Source organism: Sebastes fasciatus, chromosome 7 (assembly GCF_043250625.1).
Source record: "Sebastes fasciatus isolate fSebFas1 chromosome 7, fSebFas1.pri, whole genome shotgun sequence".
In the NCBI taxonomy this organism is placed as follows: domain Eukaryota; kingdom Metazoa; phylum Chordata; class Actinopteri; order Perciformes; family Sebastidae; genus Sebastes; species Sebastes fasciatus.
The window spans coordinates 34,161,571-34,180,429 of record NC_133801.1 but is presented as its reverse complement, the minus strand read 5'-3'; the positions used below and the strand labels follow the sequence as shown (position 1 = coordinate 34,180,429).

At 43.7% G+C, this 18,859-nt stretch overlaps 1 protein-coding gene across 6 annotated transcripts in view; it reads right to left on the bottom strand.

Moving 5' to 3' along the window:
* The window catches only part of nectin1b (nectin cell adhesion molecule 1b), a 230,068-nt gene that overhangs the window by 157,570 nt on the left and 53,639 nt on the right, over window positions 1-18,859 (bottom strand). For all 6 annotated transcript variants that reach the window (XR_012594608.1, XM_074640451.1, XM_074640446.1 and 3 more), the window contains exon 2: window positions 2,805-3,176. Coding sequence is in view for 5 of the 6 variants with exons in the window: in XM_074640451.1 (XP_074496552.1) it covers window positions 2,805-3,176 (372 nt within the window). In the remaining variant the exon portion in view is untranslated. The remainder of the gene's footprint in view (window positions 1-2,804; window positions 3,177-18,859) is intronic.

The following is an 18,859-nucleotide window of genomic DNA, read 5'->3' as shown; positions in this document are numbered from 1 at the left end:
AACGCTGCCGGTCGGTTATCTGCACACAGGTTCCTAACGTTCGCTGAGCTGCAGAAGCCTAAAAAGACCTGGGAGGCTCAGTGACACAAAATAGGGGACTCAGAGCTGACAAGAAGCTCTGGCAACGGGGACTACTTAAGCCAAGTGCCTTTTTTCTTTTACTGGGACCTAATGGAAAACACGCCAACACTTAATTTCTAATTAGATGTCTAATCAGAGTCAGCGCCCAACCTTTTCAAAGCTGCCTCTTGCCAAAATAAACTAGGCGCTCCTTTTCTTTCCCCCCCACAAGATGAGATTATTCAAGCCAAATTACACACTCTGAAGTGGTCTTATTGATTTCCGTCTCACCTGCCATTTTTTATTGACTGCTCTCTGCAGCGGTTTCCTATTTTTTAAAAACCACAAAGGCCAGCGTGAGGCTGAAAACGACACGTCACCCCCTCAACGCTGAACATTGTGTACACAACAAGGCCCTCGATGGAATGACTCAGCCGTGACGTGACGGTCGGCGGTGCTGTTTACCAATCCCAGACTGGGAGTTTGGACTGTAAACAACGTGATTATAGCAGCAAACAGAGAGACAGCACCTGGTTTGAGGTGTTTCAGAGCTACTCAACCCACTTTACAAAGAAAGTCTGCGGCGATGTAACACTGAAGAGCAGAACTGTAAAAGTGTTTTCTTTCAGCCTTTTACTGAAAAGGAAGATGTCAGTTTGACCCTGTGTGAGAATTTTTTTTTTCTCTTTCTGCCTCAAATCGCAGAGAAACCAAATTTAGGTGACAGGTTTTACATCCCTTCTGACTTGCCCTACAACAAAACTGTTTTTTTGGCTTGAAACATACTGATTAGGGCTGTCAATCGATTCAAATATTTAATCGCAATTAATTGTATGATTGTCCATGATTAATCGCAAATTCATTTTATCTGTTCAAAATGAACCCTGAGGGATATTTGTCAAGTATTTAATACTCTTATCAACATGGCAGTGGACAAATATTCTTGCTCTATGCAAATGTATGTATATCTTTAACATTGGAAATCAATTAACAGCGCAAAACAATGACAGATATTGTCTAATGCCCTCACAGGTTCTGCATTTAGCATAAAAAACTTGCTCCAAACTGCATGTGATTATCATAAAGTGGGCATGTCTGTAAAGGGGAGACTTGTGGGTGCCCATAGAACCCATTTTCAGGTCCCCTCTGAAAATGTTTTCCTCGCCAAAATTGAGTTTGGAACATTATTCAGTCTCCTTTGCGACAAGCTAGTATGACCTCATTAGTACCAATGGATTCTTTAGGTTTTTTAGTTTCATATGATACCAATATTTTCAATCTATCTTTAAAACCTGCGCTAATGCGTTTAAGAAATTAGTGGCATTAAAACAATTTTGCGCCAACACGTTATTTTGCCGTTAACTTTGACAGCCCTAATATTGATATATACTTGATTCAGGGAAACACATTCACAATCTGTTCTGTACGATTTCAAACAAAGATGGACTTTATTCTAAATCAACTGGAAGCTTGAAAATGACCAATTCCTGACCAGGGCATCTGGGTGCCAAAGTAATCAGGTTGTGGCATTGCAATGTGGATGCATTTTCTTATTTCACTGTCTAGTGAAAACCATGCGTCTCCAAATTTGGTGATTTAGAATTTTTCAAACAAACGGAAGGATCAACTATTCATTTCTCCAACTTCTTAAGATAAATATACAATTTAAAACCTCATTTGATTTTGGAAAAAGAATAAATCATTGTCACAAAGCTGAAAACAGGGTGTTGGGCTCACGTCATCAATGATATTCCTGAAAAATGCTGATCCAACTTGTGAAGAGTCAAGCCTTTAAAGTTTTAAACTTCCTGATTTCACAAGGCTGAAATTTAGATTTGAGCCAAAAAAACATTCAAAACATGAGCTGCATGTGCAACTGCTGAGTCCATGGAAGAAAAATCAGATTTAGATAAAAAAAGAAAAGAAACTGCACGATTACCATAAAGATTATATTACTAAGATTTAGATCTGAAAAAGGGGGACTTGGTTTTCACTAAAATACAAGGTTTAGCCAGTTTCAACTTTCAAATAACAGCTGTTGTAGATTTAAACAGAAAACAAAATATCGATAATCTCTAAAATTGTAACATTTCATTTAGGGATGCACCAATACCAGTACCGGGTATCGGGTCCGATACTGTGCTCATGTCCTCGTACTCGCAAAACGGCTCCGATACAACGGCACCGATACCACTTTACTTTCACTCCACCTCCCCGACGGTGCGGGCGAGACGGGCCAGTTGTCCCGCTGGGCCGGGATCCCACCTCAGCTGGCGCGCGCCGGCCCTCACTTTCATTGCGCCACGGGGTTTTGCTTGCACCCTCTGACTCGCGCGTGCGTTAGACTCCTTGGTCCGTGTTTCAAGATGGGTCGGGTGGGTTGCCGACAACGCTGCAGACCCCTTGCGCCTTTTACGTGGGCCGAGCCCCGCCCTGTGGGCCGAGCCCCGCCCTAGGGGCAGCCCACCCCGGTCGACAGTCGCACCAGGAGCAGGGGCCCCCGTCCCTCTCCGGCCTTTCCAAGCCGACCTAGAGCCGGTCGCGGCGCACCGCCTCGTATGCGGGACTCCCCAGCCTGCCGTGTGTCGCTCACCCCCTCCAGCTGGCTGTTAACGAGGGTCTTTTGGCACAGAGAGGTACTCGTATCGGTACTCGGTATCAGCGAGTACCCAAATGTAAGTACTTGTACTCGGTCTGCAAAAAAGCAGTATCGGTGCATCCCTAATTTGATTATTAGTTCTTACCAAATACGGTGAGGTTGACCATGTTCTCCCGGTTTCCCGCAGGAAATGTGGTATACTCGCAGATGTAGGCAGCCTCATCAGACAGCTGCAGGTTGGAGAACACGATGGTGGTGTCCTCCAGCGAGGGCGTGCGATGGCGAACCGCCGCCTGCTTGAAGCTGACCCGCTCCTTGAAGGGCGGCAGGACGGACACGCCCAGGGCGGGGTTGGCTATGGCCACGTTCTGCTTGGTTCCGTTAAGCAGTTTCTGCCAGGTGACTTGAGAGATCTTCACCGGCGGGTTGCTGTTGATGAAAATGCAGCTTAGCTCCACTTGTGAACCCACGAAGCCGGACTTGCTGGAGTCCATCTTTACCATCTGCCCGCTGCCACCTAGAAGAAGTAACAGACAGAGAGAGAAAAACAAAAAAAACATTTAATTACGATTAACAAGTGTCCAAAACCGAGCAAAGCGCTCCAGTCAATAGCAAGTACATGCACTGAAAGTCAAGGAGTCGATGCAGCCACCTAGGTAGTACATGCACGCACAACACTCAGTCATGGATTCAGCCACACACTCGCCATATGCTACCGAAGCTGCTCCCTACATATCAGTGTAAAGAGATGGTACAGTACATAGTGGTGGTTGTGTGTAAAAGCTGGAGAGGGGGGGGGGGGGGGGTTATATACATAATGGGCACATCTATACAACCCTGTCTTTGTCCATGAGGGCACTGTTTCTGATGAGATGGAAGGGCTGAGCGAGAACCAATGCATCACTAATGAATGAGTACAAGGGCAGCGAGCTGGAGCCAAGTCATCGTCTGCTGCCCCCCCCCTCCGCCGACCCAGCAACACAGCAGCTAGCCCATTGTAATTTTAATTACTTTTTACTCACAAATACTTCAATGACTGCCCGGAGCTCCTATTAAAAGAAACAATGTGGAGTCCTGTGTAAGCACTCAAAAACAACGAGAACACACACATTATCTATAGAAAAAAGCCATCAATTATGCCCCTCTCCCCTTCTATCTGAGCCTGGGGGAGTTTGGTAAAAAAAAAAGGTCAATTAGCAAGGACGGACCTTCTGTAAACTCGCCTGTGGTTTAGTCTTTCATGCATATGCTGACCTCTTACGAAACTCAAGTGTAAACCTCCCTTCTTCCTCGTGCCCCTCTGCTTTTTTACTTGATGCATCACACGTCTACATCCTGGCATTATAGCTGTCCCCTTTCAGCCCGCCTGATTTTATCCAGTGCAAGGGTGATTAAGGATTGGGTGGCTGTGGCTCAGAGGTAGAGGGCGGGTCGCCCACCGATCGTAAGGTCGGCAGTTTCGATCCCCGGCTCCTCCGGTCCACAAGTCAAAGTGTCTTTGAGCAAAATACGAAACCCAATTTTGTCCCGAGGGCTGTGCCGTCAGTGTGTGAGCGAGTGTTTCGATTAGATCCTGATGGGCAAATTTGGCACCTTGCATGGCAGCCTCTGCCATCAGTGTGTGACTGTGTGTGTGAATGGGTGAATGCTGACATGTAGTGTAAAGCACTTTGAGTGGTCTGAAGACTAGAAAGGCAATATATAATGCAAGTCCATTTACCATTTACTCATCAGTAAATCCTACACACTGTCCCTTTAAGAAACTGTAATTTAGACTTTTTTTCTGAAAAAAATACTCAAACCGATTATTAGATTATCAAAATAGTTGGCAATTAATTTACTAGTTGACACTTATTGCATCTCTAAGTCCCTTACTAAGCAAATATGACAAACCCTCTGCAACTTCCAGCTCCTCAAAAGTGAGGATTTGGTGCTTTCCTCTGTTTTGTATCATAAACCAAATATTGAATATATGAAATTAAATGATATGATATGAAATTAATATTTGTTGGTCTATTTTATGGACTAAATAAAGAATAGATGAATTGCAAAAATAGATCAACAGATGAATCAGTGTTGAAAATAATTGTTGCGGCTCTCGTCCTTCCTTCAATCTAAATCTTAATTGCAGAAAAAACAACTGCAACGTTCAATCACACCTGATCTGGTCTTTGAAAGGACTGTAATCTGAACAGATGTGTCATTGAGCTGCTGCTGCGGGGCTCCAGCATCCTGTTGTCTTCCACACATCTCTCTCTTATCTCATCCTCTGATTTATGTCCCTTTCCAGGTGAAGTCTGATGATGTCCCATTTCCTGGTCCGACAACCCCCTGGCTGGACCTGTATTTACAACCAGCCACAGCTATAATTATCTCCCATGGATAGACGAGGGACCCACAGGAAGACAAGCCTGAAAATCCCCCCCCCGTTAATCACACTGGACTCATAAAGCCACCAGTGAATAAAGTCATAAACAGAGAGGAAATATGTTGTGGCCTCAAGTGGAGGACTGGGGCCTACACACATGCCACACAAACGGAACGGCTCTTTAGCACTGAGTAACGGCGTCACAATGATGGATAATCGGCGTGCTCAGAGATAAAGTTTCCACAGGGGGCTTTAAAATGTGTACGAATGTGAGAGAGAGAGATCCATTTATGTATACACCCACTGAATACGATATCTGATGGAGTCTATCTTCAACTATACATGAATCTGAAGCAGAGAGGAGGTTGGAGTTGTGCGTGCACGGCTGTCAAACTGTCTAAGCAGCGACTGCTCTTATAAAAACTGTAGGTAGTCAGCCGAAAGGACACCAGGGCACAATATGAGCACGAAGAGAGGAAATATTTGGCGCAGACTCTGGCTAGAACACCATTAAAGATGAACAATGTGTTTTCTTTCCATCTTCCGCGGCGGGCGCGCAAACTCTCGAGTTGAATGGCTTTATGCTGGAAAAGCGGCGCGTTACGAGAGAAAGGCAATTTCTATCCATTGTTATATACTCTGGCTCAAGTACCGCCTCCGCTGCATACATCAAATCATATAAAAAAAAACACAGCGACAACCTTTTTGAAGTTACTGAGCACACATCATCTTTCATTTCCTTCTGACCACATCGCTCTATAGAGATTTAAACTTGGGGGGATTTGACGATGACAGATTGATTCGCTAATACAGTTTGACAGGGAGGACGGGCAACCTTGTCATCCATACCTTGAGGAACACCTGTGTCCTTGTGCACCTCGGGGGCCAATGCTTTAACTCCATTTTATCACAGCTCAGATTACCAGTCGTGGCAGCTATCGTGTGCTATTTTCATAAAACTGCAAACACAATTTACTGTGTGACAACACTAGTTAAAGTTTAATCTTAAGGTGAGGTGAGCTGTGTGTGTGCAGGAGGGCTGTATAAACTCATACCTGGCCAGACCTCGCCCACTCCACTGCTAAAACAATACAGGCAGGGGCTGGCTGTGTGAAAAGCTGCAGCCCCTCCCTGCCTCACTCCCTCGCTCCCTTCCTCGCTCTGCCCTTCCTCCTTTTCCAGTCTTCCCCCACTCCGGCTGAACCAAACAAACAGCAGCTCGTACAAATGGAAACCAGAGGAATAGGCATAATTACACAGCCACAGAGCCCAAATCCCCTCCGTGAAGGACCGGGGGGGGCGCCCACGGGGACCCCTTTCACTCAAGGACTGGAGTAGTCCTTGGCTAAGCACACAGCAGAGCTGTAATTACAGACTACACCATGGAGCGGCAAAGCCATAGAAAGAGCTGAGCCACATACACGCAAGAGGCATTAAGAAGGTAGATTTTGTGAGAGTTAGGATGAGCCAGTGATGCAGAAACAGAGGAGCAAGAAAAAACATGATAGTGGAGATGCAGAAATGACGAGAAGGAGACTAAAAAGGAAGGAGATGTAGGGAGGTGTGCTGCAGGTTTGAGGGCAGCTAACATTGTCGCTTGTGCTGCTTTGTTCTAACACTGACAATAAGGTGACTTGGGGGGGTGGGGGGGCATTCACGCTCTAATACACCTGAGGCTAGACTCTGCCTCGAGAGTTGCCAGTGGAGAGAAGAGCCCTATTTCTGGAAGGAAAAAGCAATAGGACAAACAAAGTGAACCCAAGCTGGCAGAATATAAAAAAAAAAAACGAGTGGTTTGATTCACACCAGGTGAGCTGACTTGGATCAAGGGGGACATAAGGGGCACTATTAAAACAGCTGCTACACCGTCTGGCCCGGCACTGATAGCAAGAGACTCCCAAGGCCGCGGCACAGAGCTGTACACAGAACATTCAACTGTGAAAAAGATCTGGCCCCGTCAGGCAGCAAGGAAAAGCATGTGCTTTGTGTTGTCTGCATATGGCACGTTGGACTATGTCCTGCACTAAGTAACAGCCCTCAGTCAAATGGGCTTCCTATGGGGTGTGGGGCAATATCCAGGAAAACACAGACCTGCAGGGCAATCGTCAATGCAAAGGTAGGCAACACCCGGGTCTGAGAAGTGAAGCCAATGCGGAAGTGACTTAAACTTACATTCTTTTTTAATAGCCAGCAGGGGGTGACTCCTCTGTTTGCAAAAAGAAGTCTGATGTTTATGAGGAAATGAGCCTACTTCTCTCTTGCTTTATTACCTCAGTAAACATTGTAAACATGAGTTTATGGTCTCAATCGCTAGTTTCAAGTCTTCTTCATACAGCATGATGTTCATTTAGTAAATTATGGTCCCATTTAGAGTCAGATAGACCATAAAGCAGGGGATGCTTTAGGGCGGGGCTACCTTGTGATTGTCAGATAGCTACCAGGACACTGTCCGGTCTGGGAGTTGTCCGTGTTTTCATCTTAGAACTTTAACCCTTTCACAGTGTGTTTTCTGTTCATGAAAGTTAACTGCAACATTTTGGTCACCTTAAAAATGTCTTATTCAGCGTTAGGTTGTACTTAGCTCCACCCTCTTATGTCACGTCTGGTTGCAAAAACCAAGATGGCGATGGCAAAAATGACGGACTTATATACAATCTATGATGGATCTGATCACTCGAGTTTGGCATCTTGGCCGTCGCCATCTTGTTTTTTTGCAACCAAGTGACACGAGAGGGTTTAGCTGAGTGAAACCGACACAATGACATTACAATTAACTTTCATGAACTGAAAACACACCCTGAAAGGGTTAAAGTTAAGACGAAAACACGGACAACTCCCAGACCGGACAACGCCGTGGTAGCGACCTGTCAATCACAAGGTAGCCCCGCCCTAAATCATCCCCTGCTTTATGGTCTATTTGACTCTAAATGGGACCATCATTTACTAAATGAACATCATGCTGTATTGAAGAAGACTTGAAACTAGCGATTGAGACCATAAACTCATGTTTACAATGTTTACTGAGGTAATAAATCAAGTGAGAAGTAGGCTCATTTCCTCATAGACAACCAGAGGAGTCGCCACCTGCTGGCTTCACTTTCATAAGTGGAGGTGGCCGCCTGGTTTAAATCAATTGTATCACCCGCACGGGGAAACAAATATGAAAAACAAGCTTGATTCCTTTCTGTAACAAATCAAAAATGAATGAGAAACATGACATTAACATTTCATATTTGCTTTTTGTCTCTGCTGCAGAGAGAGAGAAAAAAGATGTGATTAAAGTTTCAACACCAAATATACTACATTCATCCATCTGTTTAATCCCAGATATTCCTCAGTACAATGTAAAACCAGACCTTGCTCTACAATAACACCATAAAACCCGAAATTGAAAACCAGGGCCCCTCCCCTAAAGCCTAGGAAGCTTCTCTTCCATAAAACAACTGCTACTTGGCAGCTCATCTCGCAATGGATATGTAACACTACACTATTGTTCGTTTTTTTCTTCTCTGAACTGGCCCACAACCAACAATATTTCAAAAGACAATTATTGGCTCATTTACCATTGCTTGGGCCAAGCTCGTCCAAGAGAAATCCATTTGTGCCTGAGTCAAATACAGTTCAGAATAATTCACCCCTAGCTGCTGCGATGTGAGGAAGGCAAAGATTAAATGGGACTCGATGCATATTTTAGAAGAGGCACTCATTAATGTCTTCTATTTAAAGCTGCACACTGTCAGTCCCAAATGGCATCGAGATGTCGACGTTTGAAGTTTGGAGACTTCAAAACCCAGAAAATGTGTAATGCGGTGTCATTAAACTGCACCCTTCTCGGACCTAAATGTCGTCTTCTTGGGCCTTTAGGGGAGGAGAGAGTGAAGAGTTTCCATTTCCACTGACTGGGCTGAGCAGCTCTCTCTTGTGTCTTCCTGTAGACGGGGAAGATTCCCTGCTGCTGTCCAACCCTGACACTAAGATTGAATTCAAATAGTTCAAATCTGTGACTTCTCAGTTTGTAGAGATACTACAGTCTTGTCAACAGCTAGCGTTGCATGGTATATCGATACAGCGGCTGAACATGCCTCGCTCTGAGCTGGTGTCTCTATCAGCAGAATTTGACCGGCTCAAATTACCGGTCAAATGTACCGATAACATTAGATTCACCATCTTTTCTGAATCTGCCGAAGCATCTCATGTAATTCGGTAAACACACAATCCACCAAAGAGCATGTGTTAGAGTATTATTTTACGGTGTGTCTCAGTAATTTGAAATGGACGGAGAGCAGGAGAGGTCTTTTCTCTCATCGACATCTCACAGAACTTCATCTGAATTTATTATCCTTTTGTGGGTTTTTGTTTTGTTACTGACACAGCGGCGGGGGCACTATTTTACAAAAAAAGCCTTATTAAACACGGTTTAATATGTGATATCAGAATCCGAAATACTTTATTGATCCCTGGGGCGAAATTACAGTTAATATATCAAATTAACTATCAAATAAATCACATAAACTTAACTAATAATAATAATAATAATAATGATAATAATATTTGATATAGTGCTTTTCAAGAAACTCAAAGACACTTTACATAGCATACATAAAATGATCATAAACAAGGACATCATAATAAATAAAACACACAACATTATAGTATAGTAAGTATAGGGGACATCAGATTACTGCATGCCATTTCATTTTTTAATGAATACATTTTTACATTTTTGATAAATAAAAAATAAATAATTAAGTTCCATGTTCTGTCGTCTATTATTCGATCACTTTTTCTGATGTTTTAGATTTTCGTCGTGATATCATTTCAGTATCCGTATCGAGATATTTAGGCAGGATATGGTATCAAAGTCAGACTTTTGGTATTGTGACAACACTATCAACTGCAGCTCCACTCAGCAGATAAATGAGGCGTGTTTTGGTATAAACTTGTTGCCAAATGCATATTTAAAGCTTGAAGACACATCATCTCTCCGTGCTTGATATGTTTTTGGATGTTCCATTGTTCCTTAAGTGGGATGCTGGTTAGATAAAACATGGCTTGAGCCACTCGGGATAATGACTGTTTAATGCAGTCCCAGTTCCCACGGCGATGCCACAGGCCTCTGTGCTCCCCCTATTCATGACCACACATGGGGTGTTCAAAAGGGGGAGTCCAAATCTTCTGTCTCATACACACACACACACACACACACACACACACACACACACACACATTAGTAGTTTGTTTACTCCCCTTGGTGGAACATTTTTACTTTTGTGGAGCTCAACCAGTGGCATTTTGCTGATATCAACAGATAGAAGTGCTTTTCAAATATGCATTATAAAAGAAATGATTAGGGGATGACTGGGAGCTATCTCGCTGGAGAATTTAATACATCCAGATAGCGCACTTCATTTAGCAGCAGCATAGTCTATGTTTAATGTTGCTTTTTGTTGAGTGTGGCCATTCAGGGTGTTTCGAAGCAGTATGTGTCAGACAAATTTGTTTTAATCTACACTCAGACACTATTTGATGGTGCATCAGCTGGGTCTCTTGGGTAAACACTGGTGTACCTGCCAAACCAGCTCTCTTTACCCTCCGTCTCCCCGAGCAAACATTCAACTGCAGAGGCAAGCGAAACCCCCGCTGGAACAGATGGATAGTGGACCTGTTCCTAATTTTCCACTATCTGGTTCAAATTTGAAATAGTCTTTTGTACAACACACTCGCTCATTGAGGACAATGTAACATCTGCTAAGCTGTAAATGTTAATGATTATCTGGAATATTTATTATGTTGGGCGACTTCCCAATCTGGGAATTGCTCCACGAAAGGCGCCGTGCATTTCATTTTCCCAATGGGTGTTTTGTTTGGGGAGCGTAACGGCCCGAGCGCCGCGGCACGGTAGTCGTGTGTTTTCAACACGGGTTATAAAATAACAACTTTCAGGTCGACGGCGCGTTGCATCGGCCAGTCAACCGTGCGCACCAATCCTCACCTAATGTAGCTGTGCATCCGTTGTTTCTGAGGCAACACGAGGTTCAGAGCACACACACACACACACACACACACACACACACACACACACACACACACACACACACGCCCCCCTCGAGCTGCTTTAAGGCGTTTCAAATGTCAAGGGGATGCATCAGTTCGCCTGCAACGGAGCTTCTCATCTTATTTCAGCGTGATAATGACTCATCCATGAATGAAACACTGGAAAACGCCGCCACTCCATTTTGTTATCAGACTAGTTCAAAGAAGCAAACATAGATGACACAGTGGAGTATGTTATGCCCTTTTTTGGGAGCCTCTTACTATCATCATTGAATTTAATATATACAGTTGGATAGCAGAGCCCGTGGGTTTTCTGTAATTAATGTTTTTTTTTTTTTTTATTATGGTCTAACGGGAAATATGCTAGAAGTAATCTGGGATTTGAGTTGTCTTTGACCGCGGCAATGACAAATAAAGCTGGACCAAAAATAAAATCATGCTTTTGCCCTAGAGAGAGAGAGGGGGAGAGAGAGAGAGAGAGAGAGAGTATAGTAGGTATCCAGTGTAAACACAGAGCTCTGACCCTCCTCCCTCCCCCCTGCAGCTTAACTAAACAAGGCCACCACGGTTTCGGTTCTACGACACAAAATAAACAACGCTGGCGTTACTCGACCAAACGGCGAGATGACATCACCCACTGATACCAGATAGCGAGCAACTGTCAGTAAACAAAAGGCCGAGTGCAAGTGAACAGGAGGGAGAGTCCCCCCCCCCTCTACCTGGTAAATGAATGACTGTAACCGTTACAGTTGTGCTTGTTTGACTGAAACTAAAGGGGGGGAACCAGGGCACAGATCCAGGTAGTGAGAGTGTCAAAGTGTGGGATCAGAAATGAAATGTTGTGGTTACGAGAGCTATAACAGCTGAGATAATAACGTGCTTTATGAGACAGATCTCAAGCCAAGACGCTGGGGAGCACTTACACGGACCAGACAATTAGTCAACAAAGCATCTCATCCGCAGAACGGGCTCGGTAGCGCACGATGATGGTTATATTTCAATAATGCAAAAGTTTTCCCGGGCTCTCGAACAGGGGGCAGCTGTCTGATGTCTTCATAGGATAAGAGACGATCAATAAATAAAGAGGGGGGGGCCACAGGCATTACAGTCTCAGACGTGCAGAGCCCCGGCGGCTGCAGGTACAGGCTCAAAGCGTGGAGGAGTTAAGGGGTGGTGGTGGTGGTGGGGGTGGGGTTGCATAAATGCGATGTAGAGGATTTCGGGGAGTTACGGGGGAGGGTAAGCAGTGAGAGAGACACGCAGTGGGTCAGACGCAGTGAGCAGATTATAGCACTCAGGATATTAAAGCGGAGAAGGGACGATGCTGCAGGCAACACACCTCCCGTGGAAATCTCGGCATTAGCGCAGGGTGACACAGAGGCTACGTGCACACTTCTTTTGACACGGTCGACAACAATAACAGCAGGAGCATGCTTCTGCTCGTGCCCTCGGGTTAGGATGCGACCCTCGTGGGAAAGGTCAGAGATGATAAGACTGAAAGTCTTCTTAATGGGACAGCACAAGGAGAATTCATTTAGATCTACATTCATTTGACATTTACAAGGTGGACTAAGGTTCCCTGAAGCTCACCTGACATGCCACCTAAAAGAAACAATGCACATTAAGTGAAGATACACAAGCAAACCTTGGTCTGCATCACTTCACTTGCATGAATCTGCTGAAACAATCAATCATTGACAGAAAAAAAAGATCAATTTTGAGTATCAATTAATCGTTCAAGACTCTTATGAAGCAAAAATGCCAAACATTTAATGGTCCACCTCCCCGGTGTGAGGATTTATTGCTGTTCATATCATTTGATGTCTTTGGGCTTTGGACTGTTGGTTGGATAAAACATGCAGTTTGAAGACATCTGCTTGGGCCTGGGGAGACGGTTATCAGGTCATTAAATGGGGCGTTATCTGTGGTTATAAGCCTCGTAGATGTGGGTCAAAAGGGGCCTATTCCACCCTCTAGTAGGTTTTAAGATCAATTCACATGGGCGATCACTGAAAGAAGGAATAAAAGACGACGACAGCGACTTCTAGTGACAGTGTCATGGTTTGGCTCTAAACGCAGTAATCGTACTCTGGTGAGGTTCGTTTGGGCGGTTGTAAACACAGTAATCGTTCTCTGGTGAGGAGTACATTGACCCACATTTATGAGGTTTATAACGACTGACAACGCACATTTAATGAGCTGATAACAGTCAAATCGGGTGGCATTTTTCAGTATTATCTGACATTTTATAGATATATGTGAAAAATATATGACTGAATAATTGTAATCAAAATAATTTGATAATTATAATAAATAATATGTAATAAAAAATAATAATTTGTCGCAGCCCTAATCCCTGCTGGTTGTGCCGGTTGCTCATTCTGTTTGCATGAGTCAGTATTAATGTTGTTTATCAAACTATAAACCACAAACATCACTGAATATTTGCATTGGACAATGAAGCCCACAGGATTATCTAGAAGAATGCTATTGGAGTGGGACGTATATATGCTGGGGGTGGTTCAGTCTGAGCCAGCACCACAGCAGCACCCCCATACCTCTGTTCAGCACTCAGCAAATACGGCATGAAACGCATAGAAAGTCCTGCCAAAAAGTGCTGAGAAAGAGTCTAGCCCCGGACAACCATGCATGACAAATCCTTCTCTCACACCATCTGTTCCATTGTCCACAAGTAAAGATAAGTCTTGCATAGAGTACACACACTGAATACTTGCATGTGATAATACCGAGCAGTTGTGTTGGATACATTATGAAACATTACGATTTCAGAAAATCAAACAACTACTCAGCTGAAACTGGACGATCAATTATTGGCTGCACATGAGGAAGGAAATGGACGTGATGTGGGGAGGCCTTCTGCGGATGGGTGTAAATCCATACACCCCATGGAAAGTTGACCTTTAGAAATACTCAGCCAGAGCATAGAATATTGTTTTTGTCATGTGACCTGTGTTGACCTTTACTGGGGGAGTTTTTCTGCCTTTTTTTTTTGACAAAGGCCAGCTGATATCTTCCAGGCATGCAGGAGGGAGAAAGCCTATAGGTCCAGTAGCGAGAAGCCCCGTTGCATGACCAGTGGCTTATTAAACCAAGAAAGGAGAATCAATATTTGATTAGAGTTACTTGTGATTTTTTAAAAAACATTTTCCACTACGCAAGCGGCCTCCAAAGATTTCTTGAAAGAAATGAACGTTGTGCATATCATACATTTTTAAAGACTCGTGGAACAAAATAAATAGAAGAACCGGCTGTCATCAAAGTGCATCTCTAATTGTGGTGGGGGACACAAACAGGACATCAGGGGCAACGTGCACACGGCTCTGCTTGTTGTTTGCTGTGTTGCGCCGAGCCTTTTTTTTTCTCCAGCACTGCTGGCGCGGGCCATTTATACAGCGGCTCCATTAACATATAGGAGAGGGAATTCACACTCCAGCTGGAGTGGGCAGTGGGCTGAAGCCCCAGTCCGCTATCAATTAACAAGCACACTTAGTATGTGTCTGGGTCACGGTCGCCATGGGACTCTGACAAATGCCGTGCATTTGGTCAAAACAAGTGTTGTCACAATGGCATATCTTTAGCTGATTACCAGCCCCTCGTATCACACGGAATAAAAACAACATCTCATGCAAACTGAAAGCAATAATATAAGCTCACCAGCAGCGTCGACCCTAATGCCGTAACGAACCAGTCATCTCTGTACACGTGTAGAAGGAATTAAGTACAAATAAACACGATTATGAATTTTGCCCTGCAGTCACATCATTTAGGCATGGATTAGTCTCCTGTTTTCACCACTGGAGGAATGGATGTGCACAGTTACTTAAGCTGATAAAGTTAGACATGCTACACTTATTCTACCCTCTGAACATGTTATCTTATCTTGTTATTTAAATCATTTTTCACATTAGGGCTGTCCCGGTGAAGGAATTTCCCCTGCGGTGATAATGATTGGCTCAACAGCTACAATATGTGGTATTATTGCAACTTTTTTTTTTTTTTGCTAATTACTTTATTTATCCTGTATAAATAAACTTTATTGTTAGGCTACTATTAATATATCATTGCTTTATAAATGACAAAGATGACAATTTAAAAACTAAAGTAATACTTGTTTATTGTTAAATGCAGAACACAGAAGGGCAATGAGGTGCAGCTTTGGTTGCATCTGGTTGCTACGATACGGAATATCAAAATGTCGGCACGAGGTAGAGTACACGCCGGTCTGTAGAACACGTAAGATGTGACGGTTGGTCATTGTGGAGTTTTTGCCCAAAGTTGAAAATGTTTCAACTCTTGGCGACCAGAAAAAAAACACCATCCGTTCAGCGCTCAGCGGAGAATAGACGCTCAGCACCGCATCACACTGCTGGTGTTTGTAGCAAAGTGTGAAATGTGTCGCTTCCATTGCAAAGAATTCACAAAAAAGATACAAAGAGAAAATACAGGAATCATATGAAACTATAAAACCTAAGGAATCCATTGGTACCAACCATGTCATACTAGCTTGTTACAAAGAAGACTAAATAACACTCCAAAGTTGCGTTAAATTTTGGCGAGGAAAAACTGACACGGCCATTTTCAATGGGGTCCCTTGACCTCTGACCTCCAGATATGTGAATGTAAATGGGTTCTATGGGTACCCACGAGTCTCCCCTTTACAGACATGCCCACTTTATCATAATCACATGCAGTTTGGGGCAAGTCATAGTCAAGTCAGCACACTGACACACTGACAGCTGTTGTTGCCTGTTGGGCTGCAGTTTGCCATGTTATGATTAAAGCATATTTTTACATACATTTGCATAAAGGAAGCGTATCTGTCCACTCCCATGTTGATAAGATTAAATACTTGACAAATCTCCCTTTAAGGTACATTTTGAACAGATGTGACTCATTTGCGATTAATCGCAATTAAATATTCTAATCGACCGACAGCCCTAAAAAAACGTGAGCGGTTGCTTGCCATCCCCGGCGTTTATTACGACAGCCCTAATTCACATGCACATTTTTAATGGGCATTCTTTGCTGCAGTTTAACCGAGACATCCATCGCACGGTCACCAGGCTTTTTGTTCGGCATCGTTTTGCCCTGAATCCTCTGTAACCTTGACTCCCAACTGACACAGAAGTTACAGTAGAAGAACAGCAAGCATGACATGTAAACAAAATGACAAGATTGATGCTAACATGTGGCGGAGATGGCTACATGGGAACACGCAGCATTTTAGCATAAATGTTGGCTTCGGGCCTTTGCCAAATTCCCCCCTTTTCTCATGTGTGTTTTGATCATAAACCTCTATGAAACCCAGCGGTTCTCGGCAGAACTCCGAGACCGGGGCTGAACCATTTCCTAAACCACGACCACAGCCTATCTTTCCAAGGCGAGCAAGGCTCCATGTTCCACATACATATAACCGATGGAATGCTCACCACATCGCAGGACCATGTTCATATTCCGCTGCATGTGCGTTCCAGCTGTGATCGAGTATTGTCTTTCCCACCCGTCTCCGACCCTCACCGTATAGGAGCACTTTCTCACAGCTCAGTTTCCATATACGCCGTCTTCCAGTACGTCTCTCTACACCATGTGGGACATTATGAAATATCTCGGATCTCTGCTTGTTTGTCATTCTGACACCACATCCATTTCTCTCGTGTGCCTACTTGGACAGAATACACAATATTGAGCTACCTTTAAATAATTCTGGACGTGTATTTTTCGGGCATCAGTGCCTTTCATTCTTCATATTGTGACTTTTTTTTGATGGAGAGCTTTAAGAAAACACATGAAATAACAACACTTAAGTGTCTGCACATTTTGCAACTGGCCTTTCAAGAGGAAAGCAACTGGCATGGAGACATAAGTAGGGAACCACAAAGCCACAGCAAGGGGAAGGGAACAGCCTGAAAGCTGAGTCGGGTGGTATGAGTTACTCCAGTCTCCACTGGCCGCTGGATGTCTAACAATGTGTATTGACACAGAGACCCAGGACAAAGAAGCATTGGGTGTATTCTCAACATTAGAAAAACAGGACAGCCACTTCTGAAATGTGACTGGAGAGGGAAAGAACGGGAACAGCGATCAATCATAGGAATCAAAAGTCACAAAAATGACTCTCTTGGTTTCATGTGAAAACCCCTGTGTGGGTGGGCTGTGGGGTTGGGGGCAAGAAAAGAGTCAGGAAATGAACTCATAGCTTTTTTTTTTCTGCATGTAGCCGCCTGCTGCTGTTGGAAATCAAGGAGTGGGATTCAACGCTTTTTAGTGTTGAATAAAACTGACTCAAGCAGTGGGATCAACAATCGCTTGCTACTAATCTCAACATTTAAGTTTGAAACTTGATACTAAGAGGCATCCAAGATAAAACGAACAATGGCGAAGAGTGCTGCCAGCGACTGGAGATAATTGTGCGGTTCAATGCAATTTCAGTGTGGCCAAATTGTAACTGTGTGACTGCTGTGTGACTGCTCCGCTGACAGCTTGTGCTATTAACTGCAATCAAACCAGCGCCGTAATTACCCTCCGTGTTAAAAAGACGTTCTGTAGTTAAAACTTCACAGCGTGCCAATTCGGACTCGGGATGCAGAGGGATGCAGAGTGAAATGAGCCTGTGAGAATGTGAGCTGTTTCTGGCTCGCAGCGCTTTGATGAAGCCGAGGGAAAAAAATAAGTATAGCTGACAAATCCTGATAGTGTATTACTATTGATCAGAAGCAGGGGAAGTGAAGCAGGCAGTCGCGGGGAGATTCAACGACTCAATTAGGCCGTATTGAAATCCTTGTCACTCACTCAGCCAATGGAGCGACGTGGCGCTTTTTGGGAGGTCTGATTAGCATGGAAGGCTTGTGAGCCATCTCCCATGATGCCAGCGTCTCTCTATAAGTCAGTGGTTCTCAAACTTTGTCTGTCATTTCCCCCCCCCCCCCTTTGGAGGAAGAAATGGTTTCACCCCACCATCTTCAGATGACATTAATTAGAAAATTAATAATGATTTGAGAATAAATAAGTTCCCTATGATGGTTGTTTCTTATAGTTTATGGCAGGGGTCAGCAACCTTTACTATCCAAAGAGCCATTTTAGGCAAAAAAACATCTGTCTGGAGCCGCAAAACATTTATACCGTTTATAGTCTAAGTATAGAGTATATAAGTCTAATGCAGCGAGGGCCAAAGAGCAAATGAACTACAGAGTATTAAGGCCACATTGAGGTAAAAAACATCTGAGATTTCCAAAATAAAGTCGTAATATTACTATAATAAAGTCATAAATTTACAAGAAAAAAGAAAATAACACGTTAAATTACTACTTTATAATATTATGACTTTTTTCTTGTAAACCTTTGACTTTATTTTCATAATATTATGACCATATTCTCGAAATCTCATATTTATTTTTTTCCCTCAATGTGGCCCTAATACTCCGTCGTACCGTCGTACCATAGATCTACAACAATAATAAATAAAAATGAAAATGTAAACAAAAAACAGTTAGTCATTTCCATTTTTAAAAATCCACAGGGAGCCACTGGAGAGGAGCTAAAGAGACACAGGTTGCAGACCGCTGGTTTATGCAGTCAGTATGACGGATGGATGGTGGATGTATAAAGAGACGATTTGCTGTAAAAGATTCCGATATCAAAACATTAATTGCGCATCACATCTTCCCCCCGGTCACGCGGGCCCCCCCAGTTTGAGGACCACTGCTCTAAGTGACGGAAGTCAACCCGAAGTGTTTTCTAGCCACAAACAATCTCCACCC